This window comes from Larus michahellis, chromosome 1 (assembly GCF_964199755.1).
Source record: "Larus michahellis chromosome 1, bLarMic1.1, whole genome shotgun sequence".
Lineage (NCBI taxonomy): Eukaryota > Metazoa > Chordata > Aves > Charadriiformes > Laridae > Larus > Larus michahellis.
The window spans coordinates 31,679,816-31,700,481 of NC_133896.1; the positions used below are offsets into that span (position 1 = coordinate 31,679,816).

The following is a 20,666-nucleotide window of genomic DNA, read 5'->3' on the forward strand; positions in this document are numbered from 1 at the left end:
TTCATCTCAACATAAGGAAAAACTTCTTCACTTTGAGGGTGGCAGAGCACTGGCACAGGCTGCCCAGAGAGGTGGTGGAGTCTCCATCTCTGGAAATACTCAAAACCTGCCTGGACACGTTCCTGTCCAACCTGCTCCAGGTGAACCTGCTCTGGCAGGCGGTTGGACTACATGATCTCCAGAGGTCCCTTCCAACCCCTGCCATTCTGTGACTCTGTGAAGGTGGCCCCCAAAGGTGCCAAACATATGAAAAACTCAGTATTTGATCATTCTCTAAATATTAAGCAGGAAACAGAGTCGCAGAACCATTTTGGTTGGCAGAGACCCTTAAGATCATTGAGTCCAACTGTTAACACTGCCAAATCCACCACTAAACAAACCTTGTCCCTCAGCACCACACCTACCCGACTGCTAAATACCTCCAGGGATGGCGATTCCACCACTTCCCTGGGCAGCCTGTTCCAGTGCTTGACTACCCTTTCGGTGAAGACATTTTCCCCTCAAAAACGCGGGAGGACATGCCCGCGACGCCTGCACCGAGCGGCCGCAAAGGAGCCAGGCCGGGTAGTGGTCCCGCTCCTCCACCTCCTCCTCCTCCTCCTCCTCTTCTTCCTCTTCCTCCTCCTCACCGCCCCCTCGCTCCCAGGGCCTCCGGGGAGGGCAGCACCAAGTGCCGGCCAGCACCAAGGTCCCGGAGCGTCGGGCAGGCCCCGCTCCGCCCTCACCGGCCGGACAGCCCCGCCCGAGGCCGCGCCCCCCGCGTGCCGCTCCGCACGTCGCCGCCGCCGCCACAGCCCCGACCTAGCCCCGCCCCACGGGCGCGCGGGGCGCCTTGCGTCGCCCCGCCCCGCCCCGCCCCGCCCCGCCCCGCTCGCGGCGGCCGGTGAGTCGGCGCGTGCCTCAGCTGTTTCCGGCGCGCGGCGCAGGCGCAGTAGCGCGGCCTGGCCGCTGTCGGTGTTGCTGTTGTTGTCGCCGCCGCCGCCGGCCTCCTGCCCGCTCCGCCGAGCTGGCACCGCGCGGGCCGCGGCCCGCCGTGCTCCTGAGGGGCCGCAGGCCCTGCTTGGCGCTCGGCGGCGGCTTGGGGAGCGGGGGGAGGCGGGAGACGTTGCCCAGCAGGTACCCGCCGCCGGGCTGGGCCGCGGGACGTATAGGCGGGAGTGAGGGGCGGGGGGGGCGGTGGCGAGCGCGTGCCAGGCACGCGGGGCTCGCGTGCGTGACGCAGGGGTGGGTGTGGGCGCGGGCGCGTGACGTGGGGTCGCCGCCGCCACCGGGCAGGGCCGGGGGGGGGCACGACACAGGGACGGGACGGGACGGGACTCGGTGTCCCGTACGAGGCCGCTCTCGAAATCGTTTCTGCGAAATGGCGCAAAGCAGGGGGAGAGCCCGCGCCCCGCCCGCGGCAGGAGGGCCCCCCACGCCTCTATATATCGCTGGCCTGGGGCACGGCCGCACGGCGGCGGTGACCCCTCAGGAGGGCTGGCAGGCGCAGGGCAGGCCCGGCGTAGGTTCAGGCAGCGGCTGAGGGAAACTGTAAGTAAGGACGCTGGTGCCCGCGGCGGTATCACCTCCGCTGCTGCTTTGGCTGCGGAGGTGTCAGACTGCCTGACCTCCTCTGGCACTTGTCACAGGAGCTAGAGAGGTCTGGGCTTGTCATTTAAGCAAATAATGGATTTGCTTCTGCGGTTTCAGCGCAACTCTAGTATGCTGTGTAAAACTCTGATCCACTCCAGAAACATCTTTCTTTGTAGGGTAAGGATTATATACTGCCTTCAGCTCTTAGGATAGAAACACGTTGTTGAACTCGTGACTTTATGCTGAAGCTTTGTTCAAAGAATTGGTGTCCTTTCTTCCCCTGGGAGGAATTCTACAAAGGGGTGATAATGTAACGAGAGTTTCATTTGAAATTTGGTGTTGGCACAACGTAATTTGCTAAAGAGGTACATATTTCTCTCTGTTGGAAAGACTATGAAGCAACTTTATGTATGCCAGTAAATGCTTTCAACAAGTGTTGTGCATTGCTCAAGATGGACTTAAACTGGCCTTTAAGGAATAATATGTTGAAATTAAAATGTTGGGATAATATTACCAAATGTCCTGAGCAGTAGATATTCCCATGAGATTGTTTAATTTGAATATTTATCTGTCTTTATTGAAACAATAAGTAAGCTGCACCTGCTTTAGACAGCTCTGTGATTTTAGTTTAACTTGTTACTGGTTTTGGGTTTACAGTGTTGGTTTTTTTTATTTTTCAGACAACATCGTGATATGAAAGTTATTTATTGAAATATATTTTCTGGAATGAAGGAGACAAACAACATAGGAAAGGTGTAATTATTTATAAGTAATGACAGTTCATTTATCTTTAGACGCATATTTGTTATTTGTGATTAACCCAAAAAGTCTTTGGTGGAAGCAAAGAAACAAATACCTGTGTTTGTATAGACCTAAAGTCTGTTGGAGGATAAATCATGCCATTCACCCTAGAGTATTTCATACAAGTGAGCCTCGGTGTAAATGGGCCAGAAGCAGAACATTTTGGTATAACAAATACATTTACAGCCATGACTTTTTATACTACAGAGTTTCTCAACTTTTAACGTCTTCCAAAGGACTTACAAAAGTGAACAATCGCATGTCACGAATTAAGAATACTATAGAATCTGTTTCAAAGGCAGTGTCTGGCACTCACAGTGAACTGGTTTCACGAATAGCTCGATTAAAGTCACACTCAGGTAGCCTGGGAAAAGCAAATAAAGGTAACGCAGATGCAAATAACATCAATGCAAATCTAGAAAATGATAAACAAGTCACAGATGCCAGAACACAGGAGGGTTGCAACAGAGGCCCAGCTGCAAAGAAATCTGCTTGTGCAAGTGAAAACTCAGAGTCTGTGTTAGTAAGCTCAAGTGACAGTCATCAAGATATTCCAGAAGATTCAGAATCTACTAAAACCCACCTTTTTCATATAAGCTACTTTTCTACAAATTTTGGACAGACTTACAACTTCGTAGCTGATCACATCAACTGGTACTTTAACAATAATTCTGGTATGGATCAAGAGAAAAAAAGGAATGCTTTATTACAAGACTCTAAAAGTGAAGAGAGGAATAAGCTTGATTCATCAGAAGACACTGTAATGAGTGAAGAAAAGACAGTGGATTCAGCAGCTACTTTACCTCCTGAAGCGGAGGCTCTGGGTGCTGTAAAGACAAATACTGCTCTTCCAGTTTCTACTAAAAAAAGTATTGCAAACTTTCTTTCATATCCTAGTAACAGCGTACAAGCTTTTGTAGACAGTTACATTGGTGGGTTGGTTCCCAAGTTAAGATCTGATACAAAAGTTGTTTCACAAGAAAAGAGTAAACAGCCAGAACAAGAAGTGTCTGAAAAAGATGAGGAGGACAAAGCAAAAGAAGCTAAGACAGCAGAAGAGAGGGAAAGGCATCTATCTCTTCAGAGAGAAAAGGCAAGTGTTTATATATTATTTCTATGTATATTTTATACAAGTGCATATATACACTATACACAAATATATGTGTATATACCTATATGTAAACTTAAATATCATACTGTAGTTTGGTTTGGAAGGGACCTTTAAAGGTCATCTAGTCCAACCCGCCTACAATGAGCAGGGATATCTTCAACTAGATCGGGTTGCTCAGAGCCCCATCCAAGCTGACCTTAAATGTTTCCGGGGATCGGGCATCTACGACCTCTCTGGGCAGTATTTCACCACCCTCATTTTAAAAAATTTCTTCCCTCTATCTAGTCTAAATCTTTCCTCTTTAGTTTAAAATCATTGCCCCTTATCCTGTTGCAACAGGGCCTGCTAAAAAGTTTGTCCCCATCTTCTTTATAAGCCCCCTTTAAGTACTGAAAGACTGCAATGAAGTATGCATACTTACATAAATGAGTATATACCTACGTATGTACTTACATACCTATAAGTGCATCTGTATGTACACATTTATATGTATACGTACACATGTACTTACATAAATAAGTATATATATACACAGACATAAAAACCGCATAAACTTATATATACTGGTATTGTATGTAAAGTTATATCTAAACTTGCATACGCATATATGTACTTATAAATACATATATAAATGTCTGTATACATATATAAAAATGTGTATACTTTCAATATAGGTACATACATGTATACGTAAGTGTATATATAAAGTGTATAGTATGTGTGTGTATAGTATATACATATATTTTGTTTATATATATGTAGAGAAAGAGTACATAAATATAGACAGATCTAGTTGCTTTTTATTGTTGTAGTTACAGCAGTCTTGCACTCCTTCATGGTCCAAATACCATGATTTCACAGTTGCCCTGAAAATATGTCTGAGTACATGCTGACACATGTTTGTTTGGTGTATTGTTGCTGTGAGCCGCCTTTATTTTTCTAGTAAACAAGGAATCAAGAGGTTGCCTGTTTATGTTTAAGCAATGCTGCCTGTAGCAGATCTCCAGCACAACATGCTGTCCGTTACTTCTGAGAAATCTTAAAATAACAGTTTGGAATTAGTCTTGACAAATCATACACATTTCTTAGAGCACTTTTACGTTATCTGTATGACTTTATCTTTTTTTAGATTATTGCAAGAGTGAGTATTGATAACAGGACTCGAGCCTTAGTTCAAGCCCTACGAAGATCCTCTAATCGAAGAGTCTGTATCAGCAGGGTTGAAGAACTGACCTATCATCTTCTGGAATTTCCAGAGAGCAGAGGAGTTGCAATTAAGGTGCAAATAGTCTTTATGCTTAGGCAAAAAATAAATATCTGGCACACAATCGATGTAGAATAACAGAAAACTTTCTTCTATGCTTTTGTGGGCTATTCATATTTTCTATGTGTAAAGATTACAATATGAATGTCTGTAGCTATTTTTTAGCTGGTCCAGGCAGACTCGTATGCAAACTATCAGTAGTTTAGCTTAAGGCTCTTAAGATTGCAATGTTTAATTTAGAAGCACACAGTATTGTCATGTGGATAGATAGTGTAGCTTATTCTAATGGTAGATGAAGGTCATACACTGTGTCCTCTGTCGCAATTGACCAGTCGAGAATGTACGGTACGGTTGATCTGTGTATGCACAACAGTTTTTATGCTTGTTTGCATGCTTCCTTCGAAGAGAGATGACAAGAGTGGAGTATAACCATCAAATAAGTTCATGTAATCTAGTCCTACTCGTTCTCTTTCCTGCAGTGAGAGGACAGGAGGTGGGTGATAGACTATTTGAGCAGTACTAGACAAATCACAGCATTTGCCAGTCCCGTGCCTTTTTCCACAAGATGTGGCAGGTGTGTGACATAGATTGTAGAGTTGCTGGAAAGGAGATCTTTAGGAACGGAGTGCAAGCCAGGTGAATCATCTGGGCAGGGTACAGGTCAGGCATCCACATGAATAGATGCGAACTACTTTGTTATGAAGGAGTACATTCATTACTCCCATTTTGATTATAATATTCTATATTTTTGTGATAATAATTGACATTTAAAAATTACTTAGTGTGAGGAAGAATTTTAATTTTTTTTTTGTTTTAATATTAGTGCACTTAGAAGGCATTTCCTGTTTTGAAGCCATGTGATACTTGCACAGCAAAATCTGGGCTTTTAACTATACTTGGTGTACTCCATACTTGAGTTGGTCAATGTGATATTAAAGTCAGTAAAACTAAACTGCTGTTAAATATAACTTCCCTAGCTATTCAAAAGATTTACATTTTACCTTGATTGTTTACTTCTGATGGGTAGTTACTTTTAACAATGGGGCATGTACAACATAGTATTGGAGTCCTTTCTTTCCCTTCTTAGAAAGAGAGATGGGTACATACAGGTTTAGAGAAGTTCTCCTCTGAGCTTAAGTAATGTATTACTTTTATACTTAAATGCCAAATTAGTAAATTTAAACATGGAATCTTTTTCTGTAAACATATAGTTAGAGTGAAATATCTTTGTATTTATCAATAGGAAAAATTAATCCCGTGCCTACTGCGACTGAGACAGGCAAATGACGAAAGTCTTCAGGCTGCTGTTAGAGAGACTTTAGCTATAATTGGATATACAGACCCTGTGAAAGGCTGGGGAATTCGAGTCCTCACTATTGATGGAGGAGGAACAAGGTAAAACCTCTGGTTTTTTTTATATACTTGCAGCCCTTTTCATACTGTAACTGGAAATAAAATTTCCATTTCTCTTTGATAAGTTTGTGTCCAAAGATGCAATTTATTATTTACGGTTCTGTTACGTTTGACTATCCAAGTGGTGGGTATTATTTTTGTATGCATTTGTGCTTAAATTTCCATGCATTAATAGTCCTATGACACTGAAATTACTTACCCATTTAAAGTTGGCTACACACTAAAAGTGCTTGGATTGGCTTGTTCTCCTTTTGGAAGTAAATTAAATGGTGATTTGAGTTAGTCTGCTCAGAAGTCTAATCTCAGAAATACAAAATTGATGTGAAATGCTAGAAGTAGTTTATACTCTTATGATTGTGTTGACTTAGTGAAAAAAAAAAAAAAGTTCTTGTTTGGAGGCTCACCTGCCTTAGCAGGACTGATCTCTTATGAAAGAATGAATAGGCAAGTGGTGAAGGATATTCTAGCTGTGCTGTTGATTTATAGTTCTTCTGCAGCGAACGTTTTTTTCTTTTTAATTTATGCACCACATGTCCTTAGTTACATGTGCCCTAGTTCTGCATGAATTCATGCACCTACCACAATTTGTAAAGAGTAGTAGCTGAAGCATGTTCATTAAATTTGAAGTCTGGTATTTGCTAAAAGCTGTGTTTCCAGGCATATTTGAAGAAATCTTATTGGGCAAGTATTTACTGATTCACAAATCTTTCTTAGTAGAAAGTCTGAAGTCATTGCAGAAATAGTTTAATGAACTTTTTGTTTCCCCATAGTATTTCTTTACTTGCATCAAAATCGCTTGTCTTCGGTAAGGAGTAAGTGTATGTCACAACTTCAACATTTGTGTTTCCAAAAGTTCATTGTAAACCATAAAGATTTTACAAAGTAGAAAGAAGGGTGCTGTATGTACAAATAAAGTGTGTTAATTTTCCAGTTGGATTTCTATGAGAGTGACATTGTAAGACACCTTATCTTTAGAAAGCGGTATCTACCGCTGTGACACTAAATGAAACAAATCCAGAGAGTGAGCCTGAGTTCTGACTGCTTAATTGGTGGTGTTCAGCTGGTTATAGTTTTGGACTGGGTTGATGAGTGCTCTTCAACAAGAGCCAGGACAGATCTGGGACACCGGGCAGGAGGTGCCATTCTCAGCAGAATGTGCTGGCAAGATGGTACTTGGTTTGGTGCTTCTTTTGCCATACACAATTCTGTACCTCTAGCCCAGCACAGCACCTTTGAATGCCAGGTACTCTGTTTCATGCTATAGAAGCCCAAGTCTGATGGTCTAGAACGCATCTCTCCTATTATTTCAGACACATTGAATTGAGGCAAAAAACCCACAGACAGAAAAATACTATGTCCCAAGGGGCATTATATAGCCCTGTTAAGACCAAACTTTAAGTGCTGTGTGGTGTGGATGCAGCTAAAATCTCTCCTGAGTCTGCATCTACAGAAAATTATTATCCCTGAGCCTTTGCTACCGAACAGAATGGCTACAAAACAATATGGCTGTAACTGTTGAATACTCTTTTTGGTATGCCTGAGTATGTCATTTATATTTAGTATTCATCATTCCATTTTAATTGTGTTCTGCTGCTCTTTTATTCCCTGAAATATTCAGGATTCTTGCTGTTGTAGGTGCTCAGTTGTAATGAGTTATAATTAAGCAAAGGTGTGCTTAATTAGAGCTATGTAAGATGAAACTACCATTGTATGTGAAGGGCGCTTTTTTGTGTTTCAGGGGTTTAGTTGCACTTCAGACTCTACGGAAACTAGAAGAACTAACTGGAAAGCCAGTTCATCAACTTTTTGACTACATTTGTGGTGTAAGCACAGGTAATTATCCAAATTATCCAAAAAATCCAAACACTTTGGAATCTTGCTGTCAATATAGTAAAAGAACATCTGAGAATAAATGTAGATTTTTGCAGAAGTTGACAGTTTCTGACTTTGTGCGTAAGCTAGAAAAGTACAGCTGTGATTTCTAAAGTCTTTCTTTTTTCTTCGGAATAAGAACTTAGCGTGATGCTTGGTATGCTTGTAACTTCAAACTAAATTGTCATTTTTCAACCAATATGAAACCTTAATTTTGTGCACAGATACAATTATCTTAGATGTTTATGGGTCTTTACAGACAACTGAGGTAACATCCCTCAGGGACTAATACTGGGCCAGAGGTGTTTCCTGTCTTTACTAATGGCCTGCACAGTGGGACAGAGTGCGCCTCTAGCAAGATCTTGGATGATACTAAATTAGAGGAAGTGGTCAGTACAGTGATGCTCTTTGTTCAGATCGGCCTGTGCGGGTTGGAGAAGCAGATTGACAGGAACCACCTAAGGTTCAGTAAAGCCAAGTACCAAGCCCTCTATCTGAGGTGGGCTGACAGGCTAGAAACCAGCTTTACAGAAAAAGGCCTGGTCCTGTTGGAACAAGTTGAACACGAATTATCAGTGTACCCTTGCAACAAAGAAAGCTGACCACATATTGGTTTGTATGCGGAAGAACACACCCAACAGATTAAGGGTCTCTGTTTGGCTACTGTATGTCTAGTTTTAGGCTCCTCAGTAGACCCTTAATCTGTTGGGTACATTCTTGTACGTACGGGGTGAGTCTGGCAGAGGGCCAAGTAGATGGTCGGGGGAATGAAGTTCATGACAAAAAAAGGAGAGTGCAAAAACTGGGTTTATTCAGCCTTAAGAGGGGAAGGCTAAGGGGAGGGCTTATTGCTGTTTCAAGTAATGGAAAATGCAGAGAAGATGTAGCTAGACTCTTCCTGAAGATGGACAATGTTAGCGGAAAAGCTGACAGACAAGTTGGAATATGGGATGTTACAATTTGGTGTAAGGAATCATGTTTTCCTTGCAAGGGTGGTCAGACACTGGAAGGAGTTGCCTGCACACGCTGTGGAATCTCCATCCCTGGAGATATTCAAAACTCAGCTGAACAAGTGCTGAGTAACCTGTTCTAATTGAACCTGTCTTGAGCAGGAAGCTGGACTAGATGACCTCCCAGCCTTAATTGTTCTGTGACTCAATGATAAATTACTCCTCCCTAGGAAGAAGGAAACTCTAAAGTGTAAGTTTCCTTTTAAGACAGTCGTCTCTTTTGGAAATGATGCTAGACCAGTAACAGCATAATGCTGATCGCTAATGTAAGAGGCATGCTGTAGTTCAATAGCTGTTTCCTTTAGAACCCCAAATTCTTCAATTTTTCGCACCATACTCATTTTCCATACAGTTTCATTTAGAAATAACATTACATGCAGATCACCATGACTAGTCACAATGTTTGTGTTTCCAGAGATTTGCTTAGTGTGCTCAAAATAGTAGAGAAGAGGAAACTGTTTAGGTCTGCTAGACAGATTTTGTTTGTAGGCACAATATAGTTCCCTGCTTTACATTTTCAATAGTCTTTGAAAGAAAAATCCATTGTTAATTAATTTAGCAGTCAGTGGTTGTTTCTTTAGAACATAATTTCACTAACCAAACACTTCCTTAATGTCTCCCTCAATCACGATAAAGGTGTTTTACCGTTGGTAGAGAGGCTTGGTGTTCTTAATTCGATCTGATTAGAACTAACTTTATTCTTAATTCTTTACCAGATTTTGGGTTTTATACTTTTAGTAAGTACTTAACATGTTCTTTTAAGCTTTGTTTACACTGTCAAGCATTTGTCTGCGGTAGTCCATCTTGCAATAATAGGTGACAAGACATGGCTGGGACAGGTTGTACATATCTGTCAGCATGTGCTAGCAGTGTGCTTTCCCATTTCAATGTGTTAATGGTACATATGCCAATAGAATTTGCATAAGCTTGCAGCTGGATGAATTGTGGTTTAAAGAGTGATGTATTAAATGAAAGGAAGGATGCCTCTTGTGTGTTACAGTTCTTTTTTTCTGTTGTGCTTTTCATCTCTTATTTAGCTGGTTTACTTTTGAGGATTAGAAATAATGTTTGCTGTGAATTCAGCATCTTAGAAACTATCTTTGTAGTTAGTTTCCCTGTACTTCACTGGTGGTTACAGGGTGTAAATGCAGGCAGTCACAGAGAAAGATCACTGTAAGGCTGCTGTAATGGGCCCTGTGTATTTAGGTCACTTACCTATTGCTGAGCATATCTGGAATGGAAGTGCCAGAAAATCTGCAAGTACATTCAATGCACTGATGGGCACTGAATTTTTTTAATGGGGAACCACATTAATGTAAATTCTCTACCGAGTTTGTACTTGTAGCGATAAAAACAAGGCAGTTGAGAGGAGTAAGTACCATTGCCCCATGAACTGAACTCCTGGGAATTCTCTTAAGCGAGAGTAATTATCACTGTTCTCCAGAGTACCACATGCTTTTATAGAAGCACAGAGCACTTAACCCATTGAGCAGAACTTAACTGCAGGTGACTGTGGCTTGTATGTTTTTTTCACGGCTGGTGTGGTCTCCCAGTATATCAAAGATACATCTCAATAGTGATATAATTTAGTTACAGGAAGCAGTAAACTGCTGAAGAGTATGTGATCAGGCAAAGTGTGTACTACCACATTTTCAAATGTGCTGGCCTGCTCCAAGAATTTTAAAAATACACTTTTTTCCTAAATTCCTATATTGATCTTATAATTAGTTGCATTTAGATGCATATTCCTCCCAAGTTGTTAAGAACAGCATAGAGCGAGTGCCCTCATGTATTCTCCCAGTCTTCAGTGATTTGCAGATGAGGAGCCTCTTTAAAAAAAGCTGGCATCTCTCTGTATTGATTTTTTTTTTTTGTCCATGATGTCTTTCCAGTTTTGAAATGCATTTTGAAAACCTTTCTGATGGAAAAAAGGTGTGGTTTTTTTAGGAGAACTCATCATTAAGTTGTGTCATGGTATTACACAGCTGGAAGCGTCTGTAGGAGGTTATCTCATTTCCCAAGGGAAGGATCAGCTGTGTTGTGTTGCACTATTGACAATTTTCTAAGATTTTGAATCATGTCAGACCTCTTCAGAAAATTTTTGCTAGTGCTCTGCTGTCTTTACATTTGGGGGGAAAAAAAAAAATCCAAATGTGTAATGTGGACCTTCCTGTTGCAGTTCAAATTTGTTTCCTCTTCTCCTGACTCCCCAGGAACAGGGATAACAAATTCTTTCTTTTCTCTTTGTGGCAGCCTTCTGGGCACTGAAAAGCTTTAGTCGTAGCCTCTTTACTCAGGCCTTTCTTACAGACTGATTTCCTTGACCTGTGATTGGGTTTTGGGAACTTTTGTGTGTGTGTGTCTTATGTTTTTTCAATTGGTCTACATGATTATTGAAAAATGTTATTCAGGTACAGCTGTAGCACTTAAGCTGAGGTCTTATTAGTACCGAATAAGGTACTTTTATATTTTAGGTGATATTCTTGCCTATTATGTGTCTTATTAGCCAACTGTATTCCTGTGTTCTTCAAGATATGCTCCTTAGCCTCCCAGGGTTTTACTTAGATATTTTTTCCCCCTGAAGTATTGGCCTGGTCGAGATGGCGACATGGTGGCTGGAGCGTAGGAGTCTGTGATAGACAGCAGGATGTGATGGAAGCATCAGAAGCCTTTTTCACTGAACCGTGATAGAGCCTGCACTATATCTTTGATTTTGACCTTCCTTTCCTGTGAGTGTCTTATTACTATCCAGCAGCCCTTTAATGTGTACCTTGACCTGATATTACCTACTGCCACTTGCATACTGATGCAAGCTGCAGTTTTTGGTGCTGTTTCTCAGGAGGTGAAGTGAAAATGAGTTTGTAGTTGGTATGAATTTTGTCACTTTGGCTTTAAAACTGCTTACCAAAGTAGAAAATGCATGATATTCCAGAATTGGTGCTAGAGAGTTAAGAGGAAAAGAAGGTAGCATAGGATTTGCATTATTCAGGAAAATGGTGTTTCTCTGCTGCTGGATGTTTAGTCTGTGTTGAATACAGGCATTTGGTGATTTGGCAGTTGAGTAAGTTTCTCTTGATGAAACTTTGATGTGTCAGGTGGGCCCAAGTTATATTAAGCATGTGTGCTATGTTTTTAAGAATTGAGACCATGAGTCTACTGATACTTGGCTATCAAGGTGATGGGGTTTCTAAGAGCAAAAGAAGCTTGGAAGTCGTGTTTCCCTTAAAGCCTTCTATAACTTTTTTTATGTAGTTGTTTCTGCATGTGTTTTACTCCAAGAATTTGCTCCTTTTAAAATTAATTTTATTCAAACCCATTGCAGTAATTTCCAAATTGGAAAAATCATGTGTCCTAATTACTCCTAATGCTTAATTACATGTCCTCACAGTATTGCACAATGAGATTTTAAGGTTGTATGTGTCCCTTTCAGTTTAACATATCTAAGAATTGTAGTGATTCATTAATTGTATTTTTCCAGGCCTTTTAATGGTATTCTGCAACCATGCTTTTTTGGATACTGTTGTTTTGTTCCTAGAAGGGTAGGTCATACATGTTTTTTTAGGCACACACTAGATGGCAGTATGTATGAATGACTAATTATAAGTGGTTGCAACCAAATGTATTCCAAAATAGTCAAAACTCCCTTCTTTTTACAGAATTTTCCTAGAATTTTTCTTTACTGACTCGGAGTTTACCAAATAGCAAGTAATGGTCCAAATATATTTTTAGTACCGTAGCATTGACTTCTCTCACTCCTCTTTTCAAATAAAGCGGTGGATTTAATTTGCTTTCTTCCATATACGTGTTGGCAGGGATGAAATCTGCAAAATGAAATAATGCTATTTGTCAACTTCTAATAGTTCTGTGTCTGAAAGCAGACTCTTCCTATCTTGTATATGTCCTTTAAAACATGGTTCGTGATCTTTGAACAGGAATTTAGTGATATAAATGTCAGCTGATCTTCCCTTTTCAAGATAGATATCCTGCTAACCTATGGACTACATTAAACAGTAATCTATCTTTATAATCTTACTCCAGGCTATATTTTACATTTCAAAATACTTCTTTTTCAGGAGCTATATTAGCTTTTATGTTGGGGTTGTTCCATATCCCTCTGGATGATTGTGAAGAACTGTATCACAAGTTAGGATCAGATGTTTTTAAGCAGAATGTCATTGTTGGAACAGTCAAAATGGGTTGGAGCCACGCCTTTTATGACAGTGATATCTGGGAAAAAATGCTCAAGTAAGTAAAAAAATGATCAGCTGAAAAATAATTACTATAATATCTGAGAGCCCTCTGTTTTGTTTTTGTTTCACTGGTAACCAAATTCTTAAAACAAGTAGAAAGGATTAGTATATACTCTCATTCTTTTGAAATAGCTGTTTTCATAATTACCAAAACATTGAAAGCCTTTAATGTAATGATTTCTGTTTCTGGAGAGTAAAGTAAGCTTTAGTGCACTGATTTCTGATTATATTCCTGTATACTTGCCAGCTCTGCTTCATCTGACTCATTATAGATCTGCTACAAATTTTACTAGCCACCTGCTGTGCCTTTTTTTCTTATAGGCGACATGGTGAGAAATTAAATAATCTGCTGTAGTAGGAATTTTTAATCTTAGCTGCTGTATTGACGGGTTTTGCCCATTGCCTCTTTCTTTGAACAGGGAAATGAGCTGTAAGGATTGCAATTAAAACATATCTGCTGTATCGGAGTTGCCAGTGGAATGGTATTTGTTCATAGATATGCGCATTAATGGCTATTTAGGAAAAGTCACTGGAAGAAATTATTAATATTTATTACAAGCTTTATAACTTAATTTTATTCATCTGTATTTGTATTGATAGTTCCATTGTTTATACTTTTTAGAAAGCTAATGTCATCGTGTAAGCTGGCACTACTGCCAAAAGAACTGAAACACTTTCTCTGAGAGCAAATGTAAAATGGTAAAAGCTGGTTTGGATAAGTAATGACAAGCTCCTTTGGGAACAGGATTAATGTATTTTATGGGATTGAAACAGTTTTTCTGTACATTATAGTGGGAATACCTGTGCTGCCTAAGCATCTCACTTCTTTGCTGAAGTGGAGATAGAGACTTCCAAGCACTTCTCTGTGCTCTTGCATATTTTTTAGGAATAAGTGTGTTTATCAAATGATTATCATGAGTTTTTCTTCCCAGATATCTGGAGTTCCTCTTTTTTTAGAAAAGAGATTTTTCTCTGCCTTCCCTCTTTTCCTCCCCTGCTCACATAAAAGAATTCTTGTGAAAATCAGAATTACCTCATGTGAAAGTATTTTACATGCCTTTAATTAAAACGCTATTATTCTTTGCAGCTACATGTAACATGAGGGAGGTAAAGCACTCTACTCTTGTGCAATGGACAGAAGCCAGGCAATTATTATATTATCCATAGATTAAATTAAAAATTAAATTTGCTGATCAACAAATAACTTTTTTTGACCTCATTCTGCAATGTTGAATGGAGATGCTATGCCTACACAACATTTTATTGAAACAGTAGGGATTCCTGCAGGCTTCTAGAACTAAGAAAGGAATTCAAAGGTTATGTAGCATCTCTTTATAGTAATAAGGAGGTCAGGTCTAAATTTCAGTCATTGCATGGGAAAACTGCTTCATGTTTTGTTTTAAATTTAAAAGCCTTACATGTGCTGGGTGGCTTTTTTTTTGTCTAAATGGTAGTAGACTTGTCAGCCTTGCTTGAAATAGAGAGTATCCATTTACCATACACAGGCATGCAATATACATTTAGCCCTACCACAGTATTGGTGGTATTATTTTCTGTCAGAAAGTATTCTTGCTGAAAAGAATTAAGCTAATGTTGCATTAGGCTAATGTTGCATGCATTCATGAGGCATACTATAAATTCCATTTGAGAAAATGACAACTGATTTTGGTTAACTAAGTTTTTATTCTGAGTGCTCTAGGGAATTGAGTTTATGTCTTATATCCATGTTTATTTTAACTCTTCCTATGTATTCCTTGAATTGCAGTTTGAGGACTGGTTTTAATCAGTTACTTTGTGCAGAAAACTATACTTACCTTACATCAATGTATGTAATGCTATATTGAATTGCATTTGTAAGAAGCAGTTGGCTTATAGTTTGAAGTTTTCTGTTTTGTTTTTTTTTTTCCCTGTTGTTTGCATATACAATTTTCTTCTTTTGTATTGTCCTGAGAAGCTATAGAGAAATTTGGTGAGCAGCTAGAGGTTTTCACAAGCAAACTAAAATCCCATACTGGGAATTTGTAATCTCGAGAAGCAATCAAGCACTGCGTAGGGGGTAGGGTAAAAGTTACATGTTCTCCGTTGGTAGGAAAACGGATAGTGCATGTGTTTGGGATTACAAGTAATAGTACTTCAAACCAGTATTTGCTATGCAAATTGAAGTATATATTGAGACTGCTCTCCAGTGACTCAACGGGCAACACATTCTGTTCCAGTTAGTCACTGCAGACATACTCAACAGATTCTGCAGCATTATCAGTGGGATGTTCTGTATCTTTATGGAATGTGCAATAAAAGGCTCTCTTGTATGTTTGGTAAATAGTCGTACTTTCCTGGTACTTTTGTTGTTATAAGGGGGTAAAAGTTACAATTTTGCGTTTCAAATTTCTCCAGACTATTTGATTGTACCCTGGCTGTAGCCCATTAGAATGTTTCTTTAAGCATATGGTTGTCAATATGTTCTTCATAGCGTTATTGAAATAATTATTGAAATATTAGTGACTTGAGCCAATGGAAGAGCAACATTTGTAAAGGAGACTTGTTTAGGTAGGTCATGTCTAGAGGACGTAGGTCACAGACAGAAATAACAAAGCAGATAAATGAAAAAATAGGATGGTAAATGAAATTATGTGTGAAGTAATAACCTGTGAGTGGAAAAATGTAAAATACAGGATTTAAACTAATATGAAAAGTGATTTGGGTGTTGTCATGGACAATTTAATGAAACATCTGTATACTTGTGGTCAAGCAAGATGATTCAGTGTGTGATGGCTGTGATTGAAAATACAGAAAATATAATACTGTTCTATTAATCCATAATACAGATTCATTTAAAATACTATTTATAGCCTCAGTTACCCCATTTTAGAGAATATTTGTTGCAAGATTGGTAAAAAGTATCCAGTGACCTAAAGACAACTTGCACAAAGGAATTGGGACTCTCTATCGTTAAAAAAACCAAACAAGTTAAAGCAGTAATTTGACATAGTAAGATATCTTGAGAATTACTGTTCTCATCTCTTCTTCAAGAGCAAGGGACTATTCAATAAAATTAAAATTAGGAGACTTTCTCTTTTAACACAGTATGTGAATAAACTGGAATTAATTGTGTTGTGACCTCAGTAAAGAAAATAATTGAACAGTGAGGCTTGACAAAGACATTTTCTATAGTAGGCAATTACAGTATTAATGCTAGCAACAAAACTAAAATAAATTTGCATTTATCTTTAGACCTTAATGTCTAAAGTTGCATAGTAGTTTAAGGGATTTCTTATACCTACTCTGAAGCATCAGTTCCTGGCCTTCATAAGAAACAAAATGTGAGAAAATAATTATTCAGTTTGCCTGTTTCTATCATTAAGCAGTGGATATTGCTTATGCAGCTTTTTAATCTTTGCATTCAGGGTTTGGGGAAAAAAAAATCTCATACAGATATTTAGGAATAAGTAGATGAAACTGATGCAAATAACGTCAGTATGTGTCTCTCATATCTCACCTCTGTCAATCTCATCTTATTTTTGAATGTTCCTACTTCATGGTTTCGTGTGTCTTTGTCTCCTCCTGAAATCAATTAGTGAGCGTAGATGGCACTCTTCCACTTCTGGTTGATGACTGTGAGACTGGAATTAATGCATTTAGTGGAAAAATAAAACAAAACAGCACTAATGATGTAAGAATTGTGTCAGCAGCAGTGTTTGATGATAGGACTAGAAGCTGTCCCCCTTCCTCCCTATCAAGAACGCATACACAGTCATCCTTCAAGCAGAGATATCCACTAGTGGAACAGTAAATTGTCCTGCCTCCAAATACAGTTTACTGTCTACATTGAGGACTACAGCAGTTGTAGCATTTAAAGCTTCTTTTATCTTCTGACATGACTAGATTGATAAAGGTGTTGTTTTTAACAGTGGAAGCGCTACTACCTACTGTCACAGTAGTGCGAGCTGTAGATGGATGATCTCTTAACAGCAACACATGGAATCGCCTTACTTAAAAAGTGTGGCAATACTGAAAACCATCTTTGCAGAATAAGGTAGATGTGCCACCTGTGTCTGTGTGGGCTGTGTCCAAGGGGAGGGAGAAAACTTGCTGATTTAAATGAAAGCCTGTTTGGAATCATTATGGATGAGCATCCGCTCTGTAGTTTTATACGTTTACTGTAAGCAAATCAAACTTGAAATAGATGCTGATAGGAGATTATTGGCTAGTATTCTGATATCCTCTAGTCTCCTGTACTATGCAGGAGGGCTACCTTCTAGTAGCAATTAGAATATTGACCCTAATGCTGATGTAATGATAAATTACAGTGCTGACTATTCATGTGATTTCACTGTCAGATCTATAAAAATGTATGCATATGAAGAAATTCCACCTGAAAAATAGATGTTAAATGCATATTGAATTATTGTTGTAGAAAATTACATGTAGATGTTTTCGCTTTCTTCTAAATCATCTAGACTGTTGTCTGTCTTTCTTTGCTTTTGTTTTCATAATAATTTGAGAGTAATTTTAATTACTATAAAATGGATTAATAAGGATATTGCTGCATTTAAGAATCAAAAAAATCAAAGTACTTTGTTTTCCTCTCACAAAGTAGTTGAGTAATCCTGATGATTTATGTTTAAGTACGTGGTGAAGTGAGTAACTGAATCAAGACCTCAATCGCTCTGCAGACTTATTTCCAACAGCCTTGAAGGTTTGAAATATTGGTCCATTGAAGTCAACCGTAGAAATCCAATTATTAAAGTGAAGTGATGTAAGCAAGCATTGCTTCTTTTAAATGCAAAGTTCTCAGAAGTAAGGATGATAAAAATGTATGTCTTTTATTCATGTTGAACTGATGGAGCATTTTCAATTTTTTACACTTATTTGTAGGGAGAAAATGGGCTCAAATCTTATGATTGAAACTGCAAGAAATTCCAAATGTCCGAAGGTAAGTACAGTTTTCTAAGGCAAATACTAATTATATATTCCACGAGTACTTTTAAGAGTTCTGAGTAAGAGTACTATCCCTAGAAGAATATTGTATAAACAGCATGAGCATTGATACGCTCTTTAAGCTTCCATATGAGATAACCCATGCTTTTAAAGGATAAAAATTCATTAGAGACTTGAATTTCTACAGCAATTTCTTATATTTTTATTTAATACTTTAAGTTAGAATGTGCTTCAGAGATGTTAAAAGGCTTACAAGCAGAGAAGTAGTAGGTCAGCTTGTTGAAGTTGTGCAAAATTTGTTTTTTCATGTAAGAGAATTCTAGTATCTGGAGATCCTGTCGCATCAGCTGTGATCTGTATTATTGTGTAGTGAGAGAACAGGATTTCTCTTCAGTTTGTCTGGATTGCCAGCTTTTCTCCAGTCACGTTCACAGGCCCCAAGATCTCTGCTCTTCCTGTATGATCTAAAAGGCACCAATTAATTGGAGGGGTGTTATATACATCAGCAGCACGAAACTGAAAGATGAGAAAGCAAGGGTATTTTATTTTTGGTGAAGGATAGGGTGTGAAGAAAGAAGAGAAATATAATAGCACATATTTCAGAACAATCTGTAATTAACAGGTGTTTTGGTGTCATAGCACTATATTCAATGCTTTACTGTTAAATGGAAGATATTCACTTTTTTCTAAACATAGAAACATGTGCTTGACTGACTGCGTTCCTAGTCTGTGTCTAAAACAAGGACATGAAAAGGCTGGAGTGGTATGTTGCTTTCTGAGAGCGAAGCTGTCCTACATTGACTTGAAAGTTATCTTTGAACAGGGATCTTTGGCTTCCTTCCATGTTCTTCAGTAATAAAATGTGAATATAAATAGAGTTGAAACTAGCTATTCCCAGTAATTGCTTTGTAGTGCTGGCAGTGGTGGCACTCTTTACAAGGCACAGCAAAATTAAAATAAAACATGCAGTTATGTGGTCTGTTAATGTTAAATTTATGGAGGGGTGGCTTTTTCCAGAAGGTGCTCAGCACTTTACAACTTAGGCTTCTTCATGAAGTGGAAGTATTACCAAAAAACAAATTCAAGCATCAGTTTGATAAGCTTTCTGTTAAATCTTCCAAAGTTGTTTTTTTCTTGCTGCTTCTGGTAGTGCTTAAAACCAAACTTTCCTTTTGACAAAAACAGGAAAGTTTTCCTCCATCAAATGATGGAGTACAAATCATGTATGTGTTTTGCTTCTGCATTGTCATACAGAAGTTATAGTTTTCTTGTTTTCTTTTTTATAAGGATGGACTTATTGTGAATTAAATGATTTAACTTACGTAGCTGAAGAATGGAAATGTATACAGTGGTATCACAGCATCAGCTGTTAGTGCTGTTGAGTAATGTTTGCCAAAAACACTCTACTCTGTTAAATAGTAAACAAAATAGAATTGAACACACACTTGTCTGTTAAAGAGTATTGTTGTAAACAGTGCCAGGCTGGCTGCATCATCACTAAAAAGTCTTGCACATTCTAACAATCACCCATAACTATAGGTGCTCTCACCTTGTGTAATTATATCTGTAAAATGTGTTGGGTTTTTTTTTGTGCAGTTACATGGTTTTTTTATGGAAATGCCATTTGGGCTTTTCACTTAGATTTACATACATATGTGACTTTCTGTTAATGACATTCAGTGTCCCTGCAAAAAGCCTTGAAAGATTTATGTTTGATTATTTTGGGTTTTTTTCTTTGGGAGAGGTTTTTCCTGCAATCCTTTAACTCAGGTTGCAATATTAAGTAATCATTTGCTCGGAGAAAGAATTTGGTTGATGTTTCTAACGTTCGTATTTAATGGCATTGTCACATTCCTGGTTACAAACTTCTGAGAACAAAGTATTGAGAATGAAGGCAAAACATTTTAAAATCATATAGATGACACCATCTTTTTGTTTAAATATCAATGGATAGATATTGGTAGAAACAGAATAGCCACTGGAAACAATTAATTTCAGATTAAAAATAGCATTTTTCTTTAGGGAATTTGGTTGGGGGGCAGGGTTAGGGTTTGGGTTTTTTTTACTTTCACTTTTTAAAATTTAGGCATTATAAAAAAGTAAATAATGTACCAAGTAGGATTACAGAGATGTATTTAATGTATAAATTGAATTTCATATTGTGGGAGGTTATTATTATTATCATTGTTATCATCATAATCTTGTATAACTACTTATGCTCCTCCTAACTCACTAGGTAGCTGCAGTAAGCACCATTGTAAACAGAGGAACACCACTGAAAGCATTTGTTTTCAGAAACTACAATCACTTTCCTGGTGTTAAGTCTCATTATATTGGAGGCTGTCAGTACAAACTGTGGCAGGCCATTAGAGCATCATCTGCTGCACCGGGTTACTTTCAGGAGTATGTTTTGGGCAACGATCTTCATCAGGTAT

The 20,666-nt window shown here is 38.8% G+C and overlaps 1 protein-coding gene across 9 annotated transcripts in view; it reads left to right on the forward strand.

Annotated features, from left to right (window-relative positions):
• The first annotated feature begins 869 nt into the window (after positions 1 to 869).
• PNPLA8 (patatin like domain 8, phospholipase A2) overlaps positions 870 to 20,666 on the forward strand; it is a 40,119-nt gene continuing 20,322 nt past the window's right edge. For 3 of the 9 annotated variants that reach the window (XR_012590062.1, XR_012590071.1, XM_074608505.1), the window contains exons 1-8: positions 870 to 1,116; positions 2,253 to 3,466; positions 4,614 to 4,763; positions 5,992 to 6,143; positions 7,900 to 7,994; positions 13,117 to 13,288; positions 18,169 to 18,226; positions 20,468 to 20,662. Coding sequence is in view for 6 of the 9 variants with exons in the window: in XM_074608505.1 (XP_074464606.1) it covers positions 2,345 to 3,466; positions 4,614 to 4,763; positions 5,992 to 6,143; positions 7,900 to 7,994; positions 13,117 to 13,288; positions 18,169 to 18,226; positions 20,468 to 20,662 (1,944 nt within the window). In the remaining 3 variants the exon portion in view is untranslated. Of the gene's footprint in view, positions 1,117 to 1,260; positions 1,938 to 2,252; positions 3,467 to 4,613; positions 4,764 to 5,991; positions 6,144 to 7,899; positions 7,995 to 13,116; positions 13,289 to 18,168; positions 18,227 to 20,467; positions 20,663 to 20,666 lie in introns of those variants that run through there. The other 6 variants (XM_074608590.1, XM_074608825.1, XM_074608665.1 and 3 more) reach the window with 6 other exon arrangements.